This window comes from Aphelocoma coerulescens, chromosome 4A (assembly GCF_041296385.1).
Source record: "Aphelocoma coerulescens isolate FSJ_1873_10779 chromosome 4A, UR_Acoe_1.0, whole genome shotgun sequence".
Taxonomy (NCBI): domain Eukaryota; kingdom Metazoa; phylum Chordata; class Aves; order Passeriformes; family Corvidae; genus Aphelocoma; species Aphelocoma coerulescens.
This window is the reverse complement of record NC_091018.1, coordinates 13,109,773-13,128,295: the sequence shown is the minus strand read 5'-3', so window position 1 is coordinate 13,128,295 and position 18,523 is coordinate 13,109,773. Positions and strand designations below refer to the sequence as shown.

The window sequence follows — 18,523 nt, the reverse complement described above, 5'->3', positions numbered from 1 at the left end:
ATATATGATGTTTTATGCTCATTCTCAAATTGAGTTACATGGAAATCCATGTCTAAACATTTATGGAAAATGTTTTCATTACAAAATGACTGCAGAAAGCTGCTCCCAATGTCTTGATTCCATGTCAGCCATTTAAATATAACAAGGTAAACAGTATTTTTCAGTCTCTGCTGATTTTCAGCGTATTTTCCATGCTGCATGTACTCGGGCTTCTAGGTTTGTAATTCTGTCTGTGTCAATAATGCAGAGCCAGTAATGTATTTGCAGACATAATACTGTGGCATAGATTTCTGGACTGATAAAGTGGTGCTCTGAGTTCAAAACCCTTGGTGGTAAGACCACCACAGTGAGAGGAGTTGGCGGAGGAATCTCAGACCCAGAGGGGGGTGAGAGCAAGGCCAGGGCAGCACCAGGAGGCTGCCGGATGGCGATATTGCCTCACACCAGTGTCATGCTGGCTTGTTGTTATGGGGTGAGGAGACAGCTAGCATTAATGTCCCCCTGGGACAGTCTGCATAAGCTTTTTTTCCAATTCAAGTCACATGCTAAATGCTAAAAGCTTATCTAATTCCTAGTTGTGAATGCTTACATCTTTGTTCAGTACATTGTCTCTTACGGAATCTGCTAAATTAAAATTGCATTGTGAGATGAGGAAAAGTAAAATGCTCTGTGCACGATGTGAACTCCAGATACTCTGCAGAGCACATCAGAAGCCAGCTTATTATGAATGCTGCATCAAAGCTTTGGGAACAATGAACAGTCCTTTGTAGGAGAGTATCTATAGTCAGAATACGTGGGAAAGGGAGTAAGTCATTAGCCAGCTCAGTTTGCACCTCCATAAAGATGTGTAAGAAAACTTGTGAATGCATCTTTCCTCCCATACTAGGAAATAATTTGCATACATTAAAAGACCCTTTGATGTAGTAAATTTCATCTAATATTAAAGAAATGTGTGTGGGTGGAAGAAATAATAATTTCTTATAGTGTCCAGATTGAAAGGCCTTATCATGAAAATGAGTAAAGACATTTAAAGAGTCTGTGGCTTACTGAAGTTACCATGTCAAAGACAACACTGAAGAATTTTCGAGTTTGTGCCGTAAAACAGGGTGAAACAGTCTGACTTTGGAAGTCTAACTCTGTATTTTATAAAAAGCTAGACTGTTTCTACCTGGCATTATGTGATTACTCAAAAATGTTGGAATTGCCCATATTTCACTTTAATGCCTGACATGATGGTTTCATAATTGTTTAATTTCCTCAATACTCAGATATTGTTGTGTAAACTGGGAGAAGGCAAAGTATTAAGTAGCTGGGGAAGGTAAAGCTTTGATTATATAATTTTTACAGTAAGCCCTACTTACATAATTACAAGGAAACAGTCCTATTTACATTTCAGTTATTCTCACATGAAATATCCATTGTTCAGGTATTCTACTGCTGACTAATAATGTAAAATACAGAATATGCTCTTGTACAGAGGGGTTTTTGGAAAACTCGCATAAGACAGTTCTTAAGGTCATGTGATGTGAATGGCACTCTATTAATTAAGACTTCCCTTTCCATGCCAGTTGTATCCCAAATGCCTGGTTTTTGAAAAATGTCATTCTTTATTGTACTGTATGTCTCAGAGAAGGACCTCAGTGCTTTATTTTACAAAGCATTCAGCATCAGGCTCACATAGGATTGCAGGAGAGCAGAAATAAAATTTTTCTTTTGTGTTGGAGATCGTTCAGGTAAATGTGATGGGCTGGCAACTCTGATAATGACTCATAAATTTCGTTCCACTGAAGAGGGATTGCTAGTGCAAACAGAGCCTTTTTTTAAGAGGTGGGAGTCTGTCAAAGAGCTCTGCAATTGATGAGTCTGTTTGCTGCTGATAAACTTTTAAGCCCTGTGGTTATTTCTCAGTTTGAGAGACTGTAGAAGAAACAGTTTGAGAGTAAGGCTGAAAGAAAAAAAATCCTTGCTATTCCACCCTCCATGCATGCACATCTCTGCCCTAACCTCTAGGGGAGAAGTTTGTTTTAAACATCTGTTAGTATTCTCTCTCTACATATATGTTTCACCTTAATTGTGTGCATGCACATTTATTTTAGAATTTCACACTACAGCATACTGGTTTTACACAGTTTAGGAACTTGCTCAAGTTTTAACAGTTAAGAATACCTGTCAGCTCCCACTGACTTTGAAAGCCCTGAGCCTGGACCTGAAGCTGTTGGAGTCACAGAGCCCCTGCCATAGGAAGGAGAAGTTGCTGAGTGGAATCCTGGGCCCATGCTTACAAGAGGTCCACAGCAGTAGATGCTGACTTTTACTGGTCATGCAGCAAGTCAGCAGTAGGGATGAGATGAGACAATTACCAGGTTCTGAATACCTTTTGTTTAGCATCACACATTTGAGATGTCAGCAGTGCTTGATGTGCATAAGTTCACTCACAGCCACTTATGATGTGTCTTGTAAAAAACCTCTGGTTACTCAGTGTTCCTGTTCTGTGCCTGAAAAGGGCTGTGTGCAAGCTCAGTGTTTCTTTGTTGTAGGTATCACCTTGCCCTGCATAGTTCCTGGAGCATATGGGCCCCCGGGGACTCCCGGCTTTCCAGGACTGCCAGGTAGGGAGACAAGATGATGTAATGACTGGCTGACTGCCAAGCAGCACTTATTCCTCAAGGAAGATAATACCTCCTAATTAATCCTTCTCCAAGTGGTAGTTATTCCAGAGGGTTAACTGGCAGAACAATATCGTTTTGTTTCCCAAAGTGACCAGGCCTAAATCCCATGGAGGATCATATGGACTGCACCATTTTTTAGCCTTCATGTAGTCTTGAACACAAACCCTCTGCTTCTGTGTTTATGTAGCTCATGAACAGCCATAGCTTTGAAACTTTAGCTTAAATTGTGTGTCCAGCAGCAGCTTTGCAGAAAAGATCTGATCCTGTTTTCTTGTGCTGTGTTTTTGTCTTCTGCTATTCATTTGTTGATATCATTAATTAATACATTTTTACCTTAGGTCCCAAAGGCAGCAAAGGCTTTTCTGGCATTCCAGGCCAACCTGGGTTACATGGGTCTAAAGGACAGCCAGGGTCTCCAGGAATAATAGGCTTGCAAGGGGAACCTGGTAAGAGGGAAGTTGCTGGACTTCTTTTTATTGTCTGATTAATTCATACAATACTTTATCAAAAGAGTTATCTGACCTTGCCCACTTCTGCCTCATACATTCATGATGCTTCATTGAGAGTTTCATTGTGCTCCTTGCAAATGCAAGCAAATGGTTTCAGCTTGAGAGAAAACAAAGGAAACATTCAGGATTTTTATCACCTGCCTATAACACTGTACTACTACTGGGAGAAAAGAGGACAATCAACAATTTGTTTCTCCAGAGACCATTGTCATGTACTTTGTTCCAGTTTAGGTTAACCACAAATTCAGTGCAACACTTATTTTAAGCCCTGTGGTACTCTGGTGAAGGCAGCTGTACCCAGTGTTTGGACTCCTTGTAGCCATGGGAATTTCTGATGGTTGTGTAAAGAAAAAGCAAGAAGCAAAGATGATGAGGGTTGGGGGTTTTGTCCTTTTGCTTAACCTGCCAACTAGTGAAGCCAAGGTTGGAATGTTTTATGTAGCTGCAGCTCCTACACACTTCTACAGTATTCTTTTCTTGAAAATAAAAAAAAAAAGCCCCAAAATCCTAAACCTTTCAACAGTTTCATCACTTTCTACCACCAATTATTGTTTCTAATTCAGTACTGAAATATTCTGCAACTTTTCAAGCAACTTTTTCTTTCATGGAAATTTTAAAAATGTGTATTTTATTTGAGGTGCTATTGGAAGCAGCTATTCTGTACTTCTGCTGAGTGACTTTTGCTGGTCTTCTCTTTAAGGCTTCCCTGGACCTCGAGGAGAGCAAGGCTCACAAGGACTTCCAGGACTGGATGGAACAGATGGTTTGCCTGGGAAAATGGGTGCTTCAGGCTTAGCTGGAATAAAAGGAGCTCCTGGAGATGTATTTGGTGCCGAGAGTGGAGCCCTGGGGGAGCATGGCCGACCTGGACTTCCAGGTGATAAAGGGCTTGCAGGTGATATTGGATTTCCAGGACCAAAAGGTAAGCACTGATACTGCTTGTGTCTGGGAACTGTTTTTCTTTCCAAGACCCTTCCTTTTTCCAATCACTTTAAGATGGTGTAACTCCTCTGAGCTGCTCGCAGATGGCGATTTGCTGGTTTTCTGGTAGAATCTAATACAACTCAAAGGCTTTTATTAAAACTCACTTTTAGTTAAAAGTGTGAATTTTGCTTTATTTGTTCTGTAACCTCCCATCTCTCTGTTTCCAGGGCTGGATGGAAGACCAGGCCTCCTGGGTATTAAAGGTGAACAGGGTCATCCAGGATATTCAGGTGTCCCTGGACTGCGGGGACCTCCTGGCCCTGGAGGTCCTTTTGGCATTAAGGGAAAACCAGGACCCTTGGGGCCAGCTGGCCTTGCAGGAGCACCAGGTATGTAATGTTTTCCAGTGAAGACACGTAGCTGAGCTGAGCTCTTCAGTGTTGAAGTGTGGGAGAGGTTTGGCATTTGCTCAGACTGAGCTCCAGTCTCTGGTTAGGGGTAATAGAGGGCAGAATTTGAGCCTGTTGACTCTGACTGCTGGGCAATTCCTGCCTGGAAATGTTACCCCAATAGTGTAGAAAGTACAGCAGAAAGATAGAAGAAAGCATCTTAGATGTCGTGATGTTTTTAACATCTTTGCTCTTACATGCTGGCTGTATCACTGACTAATCTTCATTTCCCATTTTCATCACAGTTAATTTCTGATGTGTGAGGTTGCTCGAAATGTGATTTAGATCAAAAAATTGTTGGCTTTCTCAGGACAAGGACTTGTCTTCTCTTTCTTTCTCTTTGCTGGGGCAGAAGAGAACTTAATTTCCCTGCACTTAAGAAGAAAAAAAACCCCCACCACTTGAGTATAGCAGTATCTGTCAAGCTGCACTGACTAAAGTGTTTCATAACAGTTTATGAAAGACTTGAGAACCAAGCAAAGAGAGACCTGGGAATTGGTAGATAATGGTCTGGGACATAAAAGTGCTCTTCTGATGCATAGAATGACAGTGCTGGAGCACAGTGGCAACAAATGAATGAAAGCAATAACATCACTTGAGATGAAAATCATAGAGTTTTTCATTTTTTTAAATTTTAATATTAGCATTCTGTCTGCCTCTCTACTGTTTTACATTTGTGGTCTGTATGCCATATTTGACTTTTCTTCAACTGTTTTTAAAAACCTTCCATTGCTAGGATGATAAGCTCCAAATACTAAGTTTTTTTGCAGCTGTTGTCTCCCTGAATCATTAATTTCTTTTGAACCCTTGTTCTTTCTGTTTACATATTTTGTCTATTTTTTCCTTCACCATGTTTCTATCCCATTTATCATCAACTCTCCATTTCTGATGTCACACTGTTTGGTTATGGGTTCTTCACATAGGCTGTCAAGGTGAGAAAATGCAGTGTAGCATAAAAGCTCATGGACTAACAACCCAGCTTTTAATGCTACAAGAATTGCATTGACCATAGGTGATACCCCTTATCATTGCTAATCAAACTGGAAGGCAAAGAACCATTGTAATGAGAATGCTCAGACAGTAACAAAGTCTCAAGCCTATAAAGAAAATCATTAGTATGCAGAGATTTTAAGTGTGTATGTTTTCTTTGCCTTCTTAAATAAGGCAGCTCTTTCAGCTGCTTAAAAGAATACTGGGTTGTAGCATAAAGCCCTAAGTATAACAGAGCTCAAATATTGACTGCTACTGCTGCAAATGTAGTTTTTCAGAAGCCACCTGATTTTTCCTTCTCTTCATTCCTTTGGATCTGAGCATTCTGTTTTCAATGGTTTGAGCCTTTGTTTAAAATTGTAAACCATTACAAAGCTTCAGCTAGAAACATTTAGAGGCAAAATGGTGCATATGGTGTTGGTTTTGGGACAGCACAATCAGCTTGTTCCTGTAGTGAGCAATTGGCACTTGAGGAGTACAGTTCAACTACCGAGGTGAAATAAGGAACTTGTGAAAACAAGCCTGTCCAGCTGATTGATCTCTGGTTCACCCAGAGGATGGGGTAGGGAGCAGAAGCTGGCATTAATGATGCTCCCCATTCTGTCTTGGCTGCCTTGATGACAAAGGTAAGGCTGTGCATTACAGGTCAGTGTCTGGTGGTCAAAAATGGATACATCATAAGGGGTTTCACTCTTGCCGGTTGTGTAGTGATGTAGGCAGTAACCCTCCTTGTAGGTATTTCATTATTAGATGACTAATGCTTTTGCAGTTCTAAGCTTTATGCCTTCTAGTAGGCTGCATGTGCCATAAGGTCCATTTGTCATTAAAAACAACGCTGTGTTTAAAGAGCTTGGGAAGCTGCCACAAATTGTCCTAGTTTTGTGCAATACCCTCTGTTGAGTTCTTTCTTGTATTGATTCAGGACTTCCTGGAGTCAAAGGTGTGGCTGGGGATGTAGGACCACAAGGCCCTGCTGGTATGAAAGGCTTCCCAGGTCTTGATGGTGCTCCAGGATCTCCTGGGGAAAGAGGATTCTTAGGGCCTCCTGGGCCTTATGGTCAAGATGGACATCCAGGTTTCTCTGGGCCAAAAGGTAGGAGTTTCAGTCTTGAGATTGCTGTGCCCACAAAAAAAATAACCTTGCTGATACTGATTTTAGGCCCAAGTTGCTGGAAGAGAATGAATCCCCAACTAGTGTTGGTATGCCTTTGTTTTGCTGCTGAGTTACAAATTACGGATTTAATTATCAAATAATGTTCATAAGGAAATCTATCTTAAAGGTCTTAGGCCCTTGTGGACAAAGAGTTGTGTAAATCAAAATAGAAAGACAAGAAAATTGAAGAAATGAACAGTGAATGAAATTTATAGAAAGGAGGAAGAGAATCAACCACAAATCAAATGGGAAGTAAAAATTTACAAACTGTGTGGTCTTTAGGCACCACTGCAGTAGTCAGTTACCTGAAGAATAACACAAAGCAATAGAGCTATGGAACTACATGTTGTTCTCTTGGAAACTGATTGGGTTTGATATCCACTGGAAGCAGGACTAGGCTCTTAAAGGTGAACTGAGAAGTGCTGGTTGGAAGTATCGTGAGTGGAGACCTGTGACAGAAGTAGCAGTTCTGTGCCTGTGCCATGTGCTTGTTTAACTACCCAGATTTGGGTGATTGGCCAGACCCAGGCAGCCTTTACCTGCCCCAGGGTGGGTGTGCAGTGTACCAGGAGACACTAATATTGCCTTTTTATTTCTCAACATTTCCATGCAGGCGAGAAAGGGTCTTCTGGCCTGCTTGGTTTCCCTGGCATGCCAGGACTGCCTGGTGTCCCTGGAGTGAATGGGTTTAAAGGAGCTCCTGGCACAGCTGGAGGAAAAGGAAGTCCAGGAGTTGTGGGACTTCAGGGTCAAAAAGGTGAGAAACAGCTGAATGGCTTTTGCTGGCTGTTCTGCAGAGGGACTTAGGAGGCAGTTCTAAAATGTCTGTGTCTGCTATCTTTCTTCTAAATAGTGCAATCTTCTATTTTTCAATACTTTGTCCTGTTTACCAAAGATCACTAATGAATTCACATCAGGAGACATGGAAGTTCTGTTTTTCTCTGCTAGATTATTTTGCAAGAATATTTCCTGACTTTTTATTTCTTCAGGTGACAGAGGTGATATAGGTCCCCCAGGTCCTCCTGTTCTTGGGACTTTAGAACAGGCACTGCAAATCAAAGGAGACAAAGGAGATCCTGGATTAGCTGGACTTGCAGGATTCCCTGGACCTAGAGGTATTTCACAACATTGCAGTTAGCTGCCAGTATCAGTTGTTCAGTATCTGGGCTTGTTGTCAGTGGAGCATGGTCTGTCCTTTTGGCAGTGCCTGCAGTGTTACTGTTATCTGCTCTGCCATTCCCATTCTAGCAAGACTTGTATATGGCAGTTCTGAATTTTGAGAAAACAGTTTTCCTTTGAAGTTCTGTTCTGCAGACTTAATGCCATCTCTTCTTCCTCTTTAAGGGGAGCTTAGGGTAACAGGTTAACTGACCCAGATGAGGTGGATGTCTATATTATTAAATGAAATTCCACTCTTGTATATTACCCAGGTGATAAAGGAATCCCAGGAAGCCGTGGGCAGCCTGGTCTCCCTGGTCCTGTTGGGTCAGCAAGCAAAGAGAGAGGTCTTCGTGGTGACCCAGGCTTCCCTGGTCCACCTGGACAACCTGGGCTGCCAGGACAGAAGGGTGCACATGGTATCATGGGATTTCCAGGAATGCCAGGAGAGAGGGTAAAATACCTTCTTAAGTATCTTCTTCTTCTCTGAGTGCTCTTAGGAAAATCCTGTGTTCTAATTGGTACTTCCATCGCACAGCAGCAGAAGCTGGCTGGAGTTTTCCTTACAAAACTTCCAGATTGTTTTTGTTAGGCTCATACCATTAAATGCCATTTTATATAGTATTTCTTCCTACACCTTTGTGTTCTGTTATCCCCCATGACCCAAGCCTGGAACAGCAAGAATAAAAAGCAAAGACTAATTTTGCTTGGGTTGGCTTTTTTCAGGGTTCAGATGGCACCATAGGAATACTTGGATTCCCAGGACCTATTGGCCTTCCTGGTCCAAAGGGTAAGAAATCTTTCACAGTGTATGTGGTCTTTCATTATACACAGCCCTAATATTAATGAGACAAAGGAATAAGTAGTGATCTGGAAGTGTCCATTGCTCTCCAGTGACTGGCTCCAAGTCATATCCCTTTGTAAGAGGCTTCATTCAGACAAGACCCATCCCAAGCCTAAATACTTTATGGTCCTCTGAAAGTTTGGCCACAGCACTGTGTGAATCCTGTTGGGCAGTGCAGGAAGCACCCTTTTCTCTCATGTCCTTGTGTCAAAAGTGCAGGGATATTGTGGAAGTACCTGTAAATGTCTTGTGCATTTGTGTGAGTGGATCTGCATCCATTGATGATTATAAGCATTTTCAGACTCGGGTGCATCGCTTGCTGTTGTCTTTGCTCCACAAATTTGACATATAGCAAGGTTTATTTTCTCAGACAAGCACTGGAAACTGATGTCCACAGAATGGCCTTGCCTTTCTTTTCCAGGTGACCAGGGAGAGTCTGTTGGTGTTCCTGGCATTGCTGGACCAAAAGGAGAGAGAGGGGACCCAGGGTTTCCAGGTAAAAGTAGCCCTTGGTTGCTCACTTCAAGAATACAAAATTCTAGAGACTAAACAGGTTGGCTTTGCCAAATTTGGGTATTTTTGTAATCCTGGAAGTGAGATTTGAGGAGCCTGCAATCCAGGTGGGGCAGAAATCTGGATGATAATGAACACATCTAAGACCAGCCCAATTCTAATGCTGGGTTCACTTCACTTCTTGAGGAGGCACCTGAGAACTTGCACTGGCATTTGGCACCCTGGAACTCCAGCCCACGGCCCAGGCAATGGCTGAGCAAAGTGCTGCAACCTCAGCATACCATGTTTCTCACCCTCTTCATGCCTTCCTCCAGCTTGACTTGTATGTTTGTATCCTTTCAGGAGAGAGAGGTAGAGAAGGTCTCAAGGGTGAACCAGGCTATCCAGGAAACACAGGGGTGAATGGACCCAAAGGCAGCCCAGGAGATCTTGGCCAAGAAGGACCAGCAGGTACTGGATTGAGCACCTGTATTCTGCAGCTCATGTTGTAACTGTGACAGCTGCACCTTGATGCTTCCTTAGCCCTGTTTGGCCTGCCTCAGCTGAGGCTTAAACAAGAAGTTTGGCAAGAAAATGATAATTTTCTTTGACAGTAGTGTAAGGTGTCACCTTGTCCTGCTGGTCAAATATGGTGAATCCTGCAATATTGAAACCTAAAGGAATCCCATTAACAAATAGGGAAGATCTCAGATACAAGCAATAGCAACTTCTTCACAGATCTTTCATAGCAATATTTTTGTCTGTTCTCTCTCTAGAGCCAAACCTACCCAGAAGAATGGCTACAAGTGTCTTTGGGTTGTGGGGTAATTGGCAGGTAGATTCCCAAATAGTTATCAAGATCAAAGGCTGAAGAACAGTGGAAGTTGTTATTGAAATCTTTTATTTGGAAAACAATTTAATTAGTTATTTGGCCATGTGTTACTTAGTGAATGATGAAGAATGTCACAGCTGTGATTTAAAAAAACCCTATCAAATAAATAGTTTGATAAATGTGATGTTAGTGGTGGCATGAGGAGAGATTTGGATCTGATTTTGCTTTATTTAAATAGTTTATTCCCCCATCTTATGGGTTAAGTGCAGGAACAGAAGCTGTAAAATGGAGCTGTGAGCTGTTTCAGCCTGGATGTGATGTGTGGTACAGGAATATTTTTCCGCTTGCTTTTAGGAATCCCTGGAAATGCTGGGCTGAGAGGATCCCCTGGCCCACCAGGACCCCCAGGACAGCCAGGATCTGTTGGATTCCCTGGAGCTCGTGGAACAGTGGGACCTAAAGGTATATGTGCAGCCTGCACATGGAGAGAGAAGCTGGGTCAGAAAAGCAGTGTTTCAGCCAAGTGTCTCTGGCAGGCAGTGCGGGACGGGCCAGCTGTGCGTGGGAAAGAGCTCCCTCTTGGCAACGTGCAGGCACCAGCTGCTGGAAATGAGCAGAGGAGTGGTTGGAAAGGGAGGGGCTCTCACTTGGTTTGAGTCACTAATGGGTGTTCGAGGAGGGTAAAGCTGGAGAGAGCAGTGGGAAGAGTTTCCATGGAGGGCACTTGTGTGAAGGGAGACTTTGCATCTTTATGTGCTGTGTTCCCCTGTGTGTCAGGTTTCTCTTATTTGCTGTATGGTCCCTGAAGCATCTTACACATTTCCACCTAACTGGATTGTTTGCCTATTTGCTCACTTATGTGTTCCCAATGTCTCCTCAGGCTTTCATGGATTTCCAGGTTTAAATGGTCTGAATGGCTTGCCAGGCACAAAAGGGTCTCCTGGAACACCAGGTAAAGGAAATGTGTAGTAGAAATGTCATAGCTGGGGAAATGCATACACTGCTCCATCATGAGAGCACTGTTTCCCACAAAATTCCCTTATTTCACCCAGTTCTGGCTTTAATTATGACCTGAAGAAAAACCTCAGGATATTGAATGTGCATGAACAAATTCTTCTTCAATGCCAGTAAGAACAGGATGCAGCCTGTAGAGTTGAAGAGGCTTTTCTGGTGATGGTTCTCCTTGAATTCCTGAAGGACCGTGTCACTTTGGAAAAGTAATGGAATGAAATCATAAAACTCTTTCTAATGGATGTTTGATTTGAGCAGGACAGCACCAAAAGCTTGCTTTGAATTGGACTTAGCAAAGAAATGTTTCTGTACTACTTTTTAGAGCCCTCCATTATATGGAGCTCAAGGAACAGATTTCTTTGATTTGTTTCCAGATTCTGCTTTTAGGAAGCTTTTGCTGGATTTTTTCATATTTTCAGTCATATGAAATAGAATGTAGTTCTGTGTTGCAAACAGTGTTTTACTAAAGAAGTGAAGAAAGAGCTTACCAAAAAGACTTGTTTAGTTACAGTCATGTTGTAAAGTAGCACCTAAAATTTGTGGCAGCTGTTTTATGCATGAAAATGGACAGACATCCTGTGTACAACTCAAACAATACCTGTGTTTTCTTTGTTTAAAGCTTTGTCTATCAGAAGGTAATGATTTACAGCATATAGATCCTCCACAATTTTCCTGAGAGAGCTGCTCTTAGTGTATACTTTTCCCAGAGTGACATGCTGAACATCTCCCTGCAGCTTTTCCTGGGAGCCTCTGCCCTGCACCACATGTGCTTGTGTGCATTCTGCAGCAGTCTGTGCAAACTGAATCCCTGTGTTGCAGCATGAAGCCCACAAGGTTATTTAAAGACCAGAAGCTTGAGTCTGCTGTGTCCTCGTGAGAGACACAGCATACAGGCTGGCAGCAGATCTGTCACAGGACTGCTATGTTCCCATTCTTGTGCAAGAGCTTGTGGGGAAACCAGAACAGTCATATGCTTTTCTCTCAGCATCTCACAGATTGTTTAAATTCACTCTACACAACCAGAGTAGCATGTGAGGCACCAAATCACCAATTCCAGCTGCTCTACTGAAAACAGCAGAGACAGTAGTAAATGGGTAGTTTTTTAATCACCACTCATTTTGTGTAATAATTTGACGGCTATTAGGCAATTTGAATAGGCTCTCTTATCTTTGTTAACCATGTTTAATTAGGTCTGAGTGAAGCTGGACTGAAAGGACCTGCAGGTCTCCCAGGTCCAAAGGGTGAAGAAGGCTCTCCAGGCTTGGGAAGAGGAGCTGCAGGATTCCCTGGACCAAAAGGCTCATCAGGAGACATGGGTAAATATTGATGTTCTGGGAGCAGGATGTATTGCTGCTGAGGTTAATGGGTTGCATGGTCAGCAGAACTACCAAAGACAATTCCTGAAGCCTCAAAGGTGGTTAGAAGTTTGACAGGTAAATGTGAAATCTGTGATGTTGCTCTGTATTTTAAGAAACGGTTGGTTACACAGTTCTGAAAGTAACTATCTATATTTCTCCTGAGCAGCACAGTGTGTATTGTTTCCCCTCCTGTAGTGAGATGTCTCTTTGTTCTCCTCAATATAATAAATGCTCCCCAGCCACTTCTGTCAGTGTCTGTGAAGATCCAGGAAGACCTTTGGTCCTCCCTCACTTTGTGTTTATTATTCTAGGTCCCCCTGGTCCTATGGGACTGCCTGGCTTGCCAGGAACACCTGGAGTTTCTCTTCCATCCGACATACGTGGGAGACCTGGAGATGCTGGCATTCCAGGCACTGATGGGAGTTCAGGTGAGTGCAGTTGGAAGCTTTGTCATGATGGCACCAGTACCCATCTGGTACCTCACAGCCTTGTTGGAGAGGCTGCTACTCCAGTCTATTCTCCAGCCAGAAAGAAGTGCTGGGGATAGACCCAGCATTTACTTTGCCCCAGGAACAGATTCTGCCAATTAACTCTGTTGTCTCTAGGTTTTCCAGGTCCTCCAGGACCACAAGGACCCCCTGGCCCAGCTTCTGACCAAGGTGACACAGGCACTCCCGGTTTCCCCGGTGTTCTTGGCTTGCGAGGCATTAAGGGTGACGTGGGACCCGCTGGTCCAGTTGGACTCCCTGGAGCATCTGGATTCAAAGGTAATCTTGCCTTGAAAGGATCTGGGAGTGGTTTGGCACTTGTTATCTGGGCAGTAGGAATGGCTGTTGGGTGGTTAGTGTGGCCTTCCTCATTCAGGTGTAACAGCTGAATTTGATGTCTCAGTCTTTCCTTTTGGCTCCTGCAGATTTTACCTACTGACTCCAAAAGCTTCCAGGTGGGGCCAGCTCCAGGTGTTCATCAGTGTGTCCCTAATGATTTTTTATCTCTTATCTTTGTTGTTTTTTTTTTTTTTCTGAATAGATGGTGTCCACCTGCAATGTTGCTGTGCTTGTTCACCACAGCTACCCACTTGTGCACTCTAGGCAAGGACTGGAGTTGCTGTTTCATCCCACCTGTCCTGTATGCTCAGAGGCTTTAGCGTGGTGGATTTAGGTCTCCACAGGAAGCTAAGAGGATTGTAGGAGTTCAGAGATGTTGTTCTGGGCTAAGGCAGGGAGCACATTGCTCTCTCTTTGGTCTGTACCAAAGAAGGCCAAAGGGCAGCTGCACACAGGGACTCCAGGAGCAAGGTTTGAGAGACATCACACAGCTCAAAAGCCAGGGCAGGATGGACAGCCACTGCCAGATGAGTAACTGTCTGCTGTCTTTGTGGGCTGGCAGATCCCATCCCCCTGTGCTGTGCATTGAAATGGATTCCAGATAGTAAAGATGTGTACTCCCCAAACCCTGTCCCTGGGTTACCCAAGGAAGGGGAAGAGTACTTTCAGTAAAGTACAGTTAGGTAGCAGTGGAAATTCTTGTCTTGAGGCTCTACAGCCATTGTGGATGTGAAATTAGGCACAGACTTCCTTGAGGTCTCCTCCATCTTGGAGCCCGAATGCTGCTGCTGTCATCAGTGAGAGCCCCAGCTGCGGGTCAGAATCAGGAGCCTGTGCTTAGGCCCAGTTTTAGCTGTGTGTCTTTGCAGGGGCAAGAGGTGAGCCTGGCCTAATGGGGATGCCAGGTAAAGATGGGCCTCCAGGGGATCCTGGTTATGCTGGGCTGAAAGGTGAAATGGGCCGTCGAGGTGAGTGCTGGAGGATTTAAAAAGCTGTCATTTATTGCACCTGGTTTGGGCTGGGGATTACTTCAGAGCTCCTTTAATGGGCTTATTTGAGAGACTCTTGATCTCTTAAAGACTGAAATAAGTTAGAAAGAGCTTGACATACTTTTTACAAGATACCCAGTGCTGATGTACAATGGTGGTCTTAATTTCATATTCTTCTCCTTTATGTCAGGATTAGCATGAAATCTGTGTGGTTTTTGTGGGGTACTTACACATCCTTTGCCCCACATGTAGGTCTCCCTGGCAGACCAGGGGCTCCAGGAATAACCCCACAGCCAGAAGAAGTCACAGCCCCTGCAGGATTACCTGGTCTGCCAGGAATTGATGGTGTCCCTGGCTTTGATGGAGATCCTGGATTCCATGGCCTAACTGGAAAACCAGGTAAAAAGTACACTCAGATCACCACAATGCCATTCTTCTGGAAGAAAAACACTACTTTTTGAAATGCGTTAGGAATGTTTACATGGATTTTTAATTTAGGAAAGAATTCCATCAAAATGCATACAAATATAATATATACAAATATAATGCTGCATTTTTAACTGTGTGTAACCATACTCAGCTGTACCTTGCAATCCTTCTACAGACAACCAGATCAGGTGGAGTTTCTTTTGGAGGTGGCTGTTTATAACCACAGCTGGTGAAGAGTGAGCTCTTGGCATGGCTGCTGACATCCTATTTCCCTTCTGGAATATGACTGCAGGAGTGAAGGCAATAGCATGAGGAAATAATGATACTAATAATTGTATTTTATTTCAGGCCCAAAAGGTTTGCCAGGAAGGTCGGGTTTGAAAGGGCGCGATGGCGCACCCGGAACACCTGGCATAGTTGGGGAACCAGGAGTTCCGGGTGCCCCAGGACCACAGGGATTTGAAGGTAATTTTATGATTTGGGGAGCACAGATCAAAAAGAGGCAAACAGTAGAATTGTGTTTGCTTACAGCTTCTGCAGAGACCCTCCCCAACACACAAATCCCTTAGGAAGACCAGGGGATGACTGTGGTCTTGTGTTTTGTATCTGCAATGAAGGAAATTTTATCTTCACTGAGGAAAGTTCTGTCACATGTCCTTGTTGATGTCACTGCTGGTGTTTCTGTAGATGCAATTCTCAACACCTTTTAGTTTTAATGTTTTGTGTATGTGGGAATCATCTTGAAGATCTAAAGGAGTGGTATAGTATTCACAGTAACCCTACCTGTGAGGCTTGGACAGTGAGGAAAGGCACAGTGAGAAAGAGGAATATCATCAAGAAGAGTGCTATAGCAAAAATGAATGAATTAGGTTTTGGTTGGTGCTTTGAGATCCTCAGAATTACTGCGCTGTGAGATACACCTAACACACTGGCACCAGAGTTGTTGGGCAAAGAAAGAAAACTAAAAGAGGAAGGGAATGGGTGGGTGGTGCTGTGAAATGACTGCTTTTGGAGCTGTTAAGTCTAGTAGTTCATATAGCTTGGGCTCCTCGTTGTGCAATGCCAGATGGAGTGTAGAGACAGCTGATGTCCACACTGTGCACTAGAAATAGCAATTCTTCTTCTGTCTCCCAGGTGCTGCTGGGAAGCCGGGTTCCCTTGGTTTGCCGGGAATGCCTGGTCGGAGCGTGGGCGTTGGATACACTCTGGTGAAGCACAGTCAGTCAGATCAGATTCCCCCCTGCCCCATAGGGATGAACAAGCTCTGGGACGGCTACAGCTTACTGTACGTGGAGGGGCAGGAGAAGTCACACAACCAGGATCTCGGTGAGTTGACAGAATTCTCTCAGGAATGAACAACACAGGCCAAAATTACATTTCAAAGAAGCCATCCTCCCTGATAGTGCAGAGGGCTGTGGTGGAGGTGGTGGCAGCTGGCTTGGCCAAATCTGCACTGGGAGCGGCGTCACTCATACCATCCTCACCCCTAACGTTGGTGTGTGTGACTTGGAGTGTTTGGCAGATGCTTGGTATGACCACTGCTCCAATTTTTCCAGGTTTTGCTGGCTCATGTTTGCCTCGCTTCAGCACCATGCCCTTTATTTACTGCAACATCAATGAAGTGTGCTACTACGCCAGCCGAAACGACAAGTCCTACTGGCTGTCCACCACTGCTCCCATCCCCATGATGCCCGTGGACAGCGTCCAGATCCCACAGTACATCAGCCGGTGCTCTGTGTGTGAAGCACCTTCCCAGGCTGTGGCTGTGCACAGCCAGGACATCACCATCCCACAGTGTCCTCTGGGCTGGCGCAGCCTGTGGATAGGATACTCCTTCCTTATGGTAAGGACACTACTGCTAGAGCAAAGGCAGCTTTAAACATTCTGATCTCTCCTTTCTGATGAGGTCACGGAGACTGTTCTGTGGGTTACTTACAGGAGCCTGGAGCCCTGTCTCTTCTTGCCCCAGTGCACTTCTTCATCAGCTGAGTTGCTGTAGCTGTGAGTTTGCTGTTTAGCACCTGTCCTGATCAGTTTTGGTGGTAACACTGTGGCCTTAGTTCTGGATTGCCACAGATGTTTCAAACCCTTAAATGTGGGAACAGTAATTAAGCTACAGTATTGACTTAATCCTCTTTCTCGGTGGAAAAAGTATTCTATTGCACTCTTCTAGAAGCTGTAAGATTCTCCTAGAAGTGTTAGATTGTTAGAAAAACATGATGGCAGCATTATTGTTTTGAAATTTTCCCAACTTTCAAGTGAAAAGCTGGTTTTCCATTATTCCTGGCCTATATATTCAGCCTAAGCATGTTCGTTTGCTTTTTCCCTTCTAGCCGTGACTCAAGAGACAGATACACACAGCCAGCATATAATTTTTGGTTGCCTGTTTCACCCCTTTTAGCAATGGAACCTGGAGACTCCCCTGTTTGCCTCCATCTCTTCCTTTGAGCTCACTCAATGTGCCATCTTTATTTCAGCACACTGCAGCGGGGGCCGAAGGTGGAGGCCAGTCCCTCGTCTCACCCGGTTCCTGCCTGGAGGATTTCCGAGCTACTCCGTTCATCGAGTGCAATGGTGCTCGGGGCACGTGCCATTACTTTGCCAACAAGTACAGCTTCTGGCTGACCACGGTGGAGCAGGAGCAGCAGTTTGTCAGTGCTCCTCCCTCAGAGACTCTGAAAGCGGGACAGCTTCGGACACGGGTCAGCCGCTGCCAGGTGTGCATGAAGAACTTGTAGTAACAGAAATGCAGGTACAGGAAGAGTCTTTGTTACCCCAGATTAGACATCACTGACTGGAGAAGGGTAAATTCACAAGCCTGTTTAGTGTGTGTTTGATGGGTGAATCAAGATAGCCAGAACTACAAAAATCAAGTTTCAAGTCCAGGAATTTGACTGTGCACGGAGGAGGGAAAGACCAGTGTTCTGAAGCCAGTTTTTTAATGAAACGTGGTGCTATGTTTTTACTTCAGTGTTTTTTCCCCTCCTTTATGGCTACCTCAGAAAGTCTCAGTGAGTTCCTTACTCAGACTGAAGAGCAGCTGATGGCTCGCACCACTCCTCTGTCTGAGGCACATCCAGTCATCACCCAGAGAGATTTTTCCAAAGCTATGCTTAATTAGTGTCTTTGCTCCAGTGTAAGGGAGTGAACACTCATTCTCCTGTGAAACACAGAACTAGCTAAAATGTATCAGTATATGGTGACTTGGAAACACTATGCACTAATGGCTGATAATGGATTTTCTTAGAAAAATTGAAAAATGAATGTTTTGCTTTGCTTATTACACAATGGAACATTCTTTCCTCCAATAACAGGTAACCAGTTCTAATTCAGACTGACATCCACAGTTGACCTTAAAGAGCTACGCCAATGAAAAATGCAATTTTTGATGTAAAGATGAATCCAAAATACCTCCATTTTTCATTGCTTTCTATTGAAATATATTCCATGTCTGTTGGCTTCAAGGTCTGTGCTTATCTCCCTGCAGTCAACGATACACAGCCATACTTTATTAGCCAACATTTTATTACTATGAACATAAATTTCCTGAGGCAGCTTTGGCACACTTATTTTGTAATCATTCAAGCTGTGTGTGTTTGAAAAGTAGAGGCTTTACTAGATGGCACACGAGCTCATGCAGACACAGGAATAAGAAGTTACGGGATGTACATTTTTTACTCCTGCAGTTACCATGTGTTGTATACTGCTTCCTCTGGGCTTTAGTGCTGTTAGTTTAAAAAATTGTATCTCTGCTGTATGCACTGTTAACTTTCCTTCAGGGCGTAATTAAAGAGAAGTGCCACTAACTGGATTTTCCTTGTATATTTTAAGGGAAACCCATGACAAAGGTATGCTCATTCATTAGGACTAATGTTATTACCATTAACCT

At 43.7% G+C, this 18,523-nt stretch overlaps 1 protein-coding gene across 1 annotated transcript in view; it reads left to right on the top strand.

Annotated features, from left to right (window-relative positions):
• COL4A6 (collagen type IV alpha 6 chain) overlaps positions 1-18,440 on the top strand; it is a 119,773-nt gene extending 101,333 nt beyond the window's left edge. The window contains exons 24-45 of the mRNA XM_069015375.1: positions 2,538-2,609; positions 3,008-3,115; positions 3,879-4,100; positions 4,330-4,491; positions 6,464-6,634; positions 7,308-7,451; positions 7,684-7,809; positions 8,125-8,306; positions 8,579-8,642; positions 9,118-9,192; positions 9,552-9,659; positions 10,375-10,482; positions 10,901-10,972; positions 12,222-12,347; positions 12,701-12,817; positions 12,995-13,156; positions 14,086-14,184; positions 14,458-14,604; positions 14,983-15,099; positions 15,769-15,960; positions 16,191-16,477; positions 17,112-18,440. Coding sequence (XP_068871476.1) covers positions 2,538-2,609; positions 3,008-3,115; positions 3,879-4,100; positions 4,330-4,491; positions 6,464-6,634; positions 7,308-7,451; positions 7,684-7,809; positions 8,125-8,306; positions 8,579-8,642; positions 9,118-9,192; positions 9,552-9,659; positions 10,375-10,482; positions 10,901-10,972; positions 12,222-12,347; positions 12,701-12,817; positions 12,995-13,156; positions 14,086-14,184; positions 14,458-14,604; positions 14,983-15,099; positions 15,769-15,960; positions 16,191-16,477; positions 17,112-17,372 — 3,122 coding nt within the window. The 3' untranslated portion in view covers positions 17,373-18,440. The remainder of the gene's footprint in view (positions 1-2,537; positions 2,610-3,007; positions 3,116-3,878; positions 4,101-4,329; positions 4,492-6,463; positions 6,635-7,307; positions 7,452-7,683; positions 7,810-8,124; positions 8,307-8,578; positions 8,643-9,117; positions 9,193-9,551; positions 9,660-10,374; positions 10,483-10,900; positions 10,973-12,221; positions 12,348-12,700; positions 12,818-12,994; positions 13,157-14,085; positions 14,185-14,457; positions 14,605-14,982; positions 15,100-15,768; positions 15,961-16,190; positions 16,478-17,111) is intronic.
• The last annotated feature ends 83 nt before the right edge of the window (positions 18,441-18,523 follow it).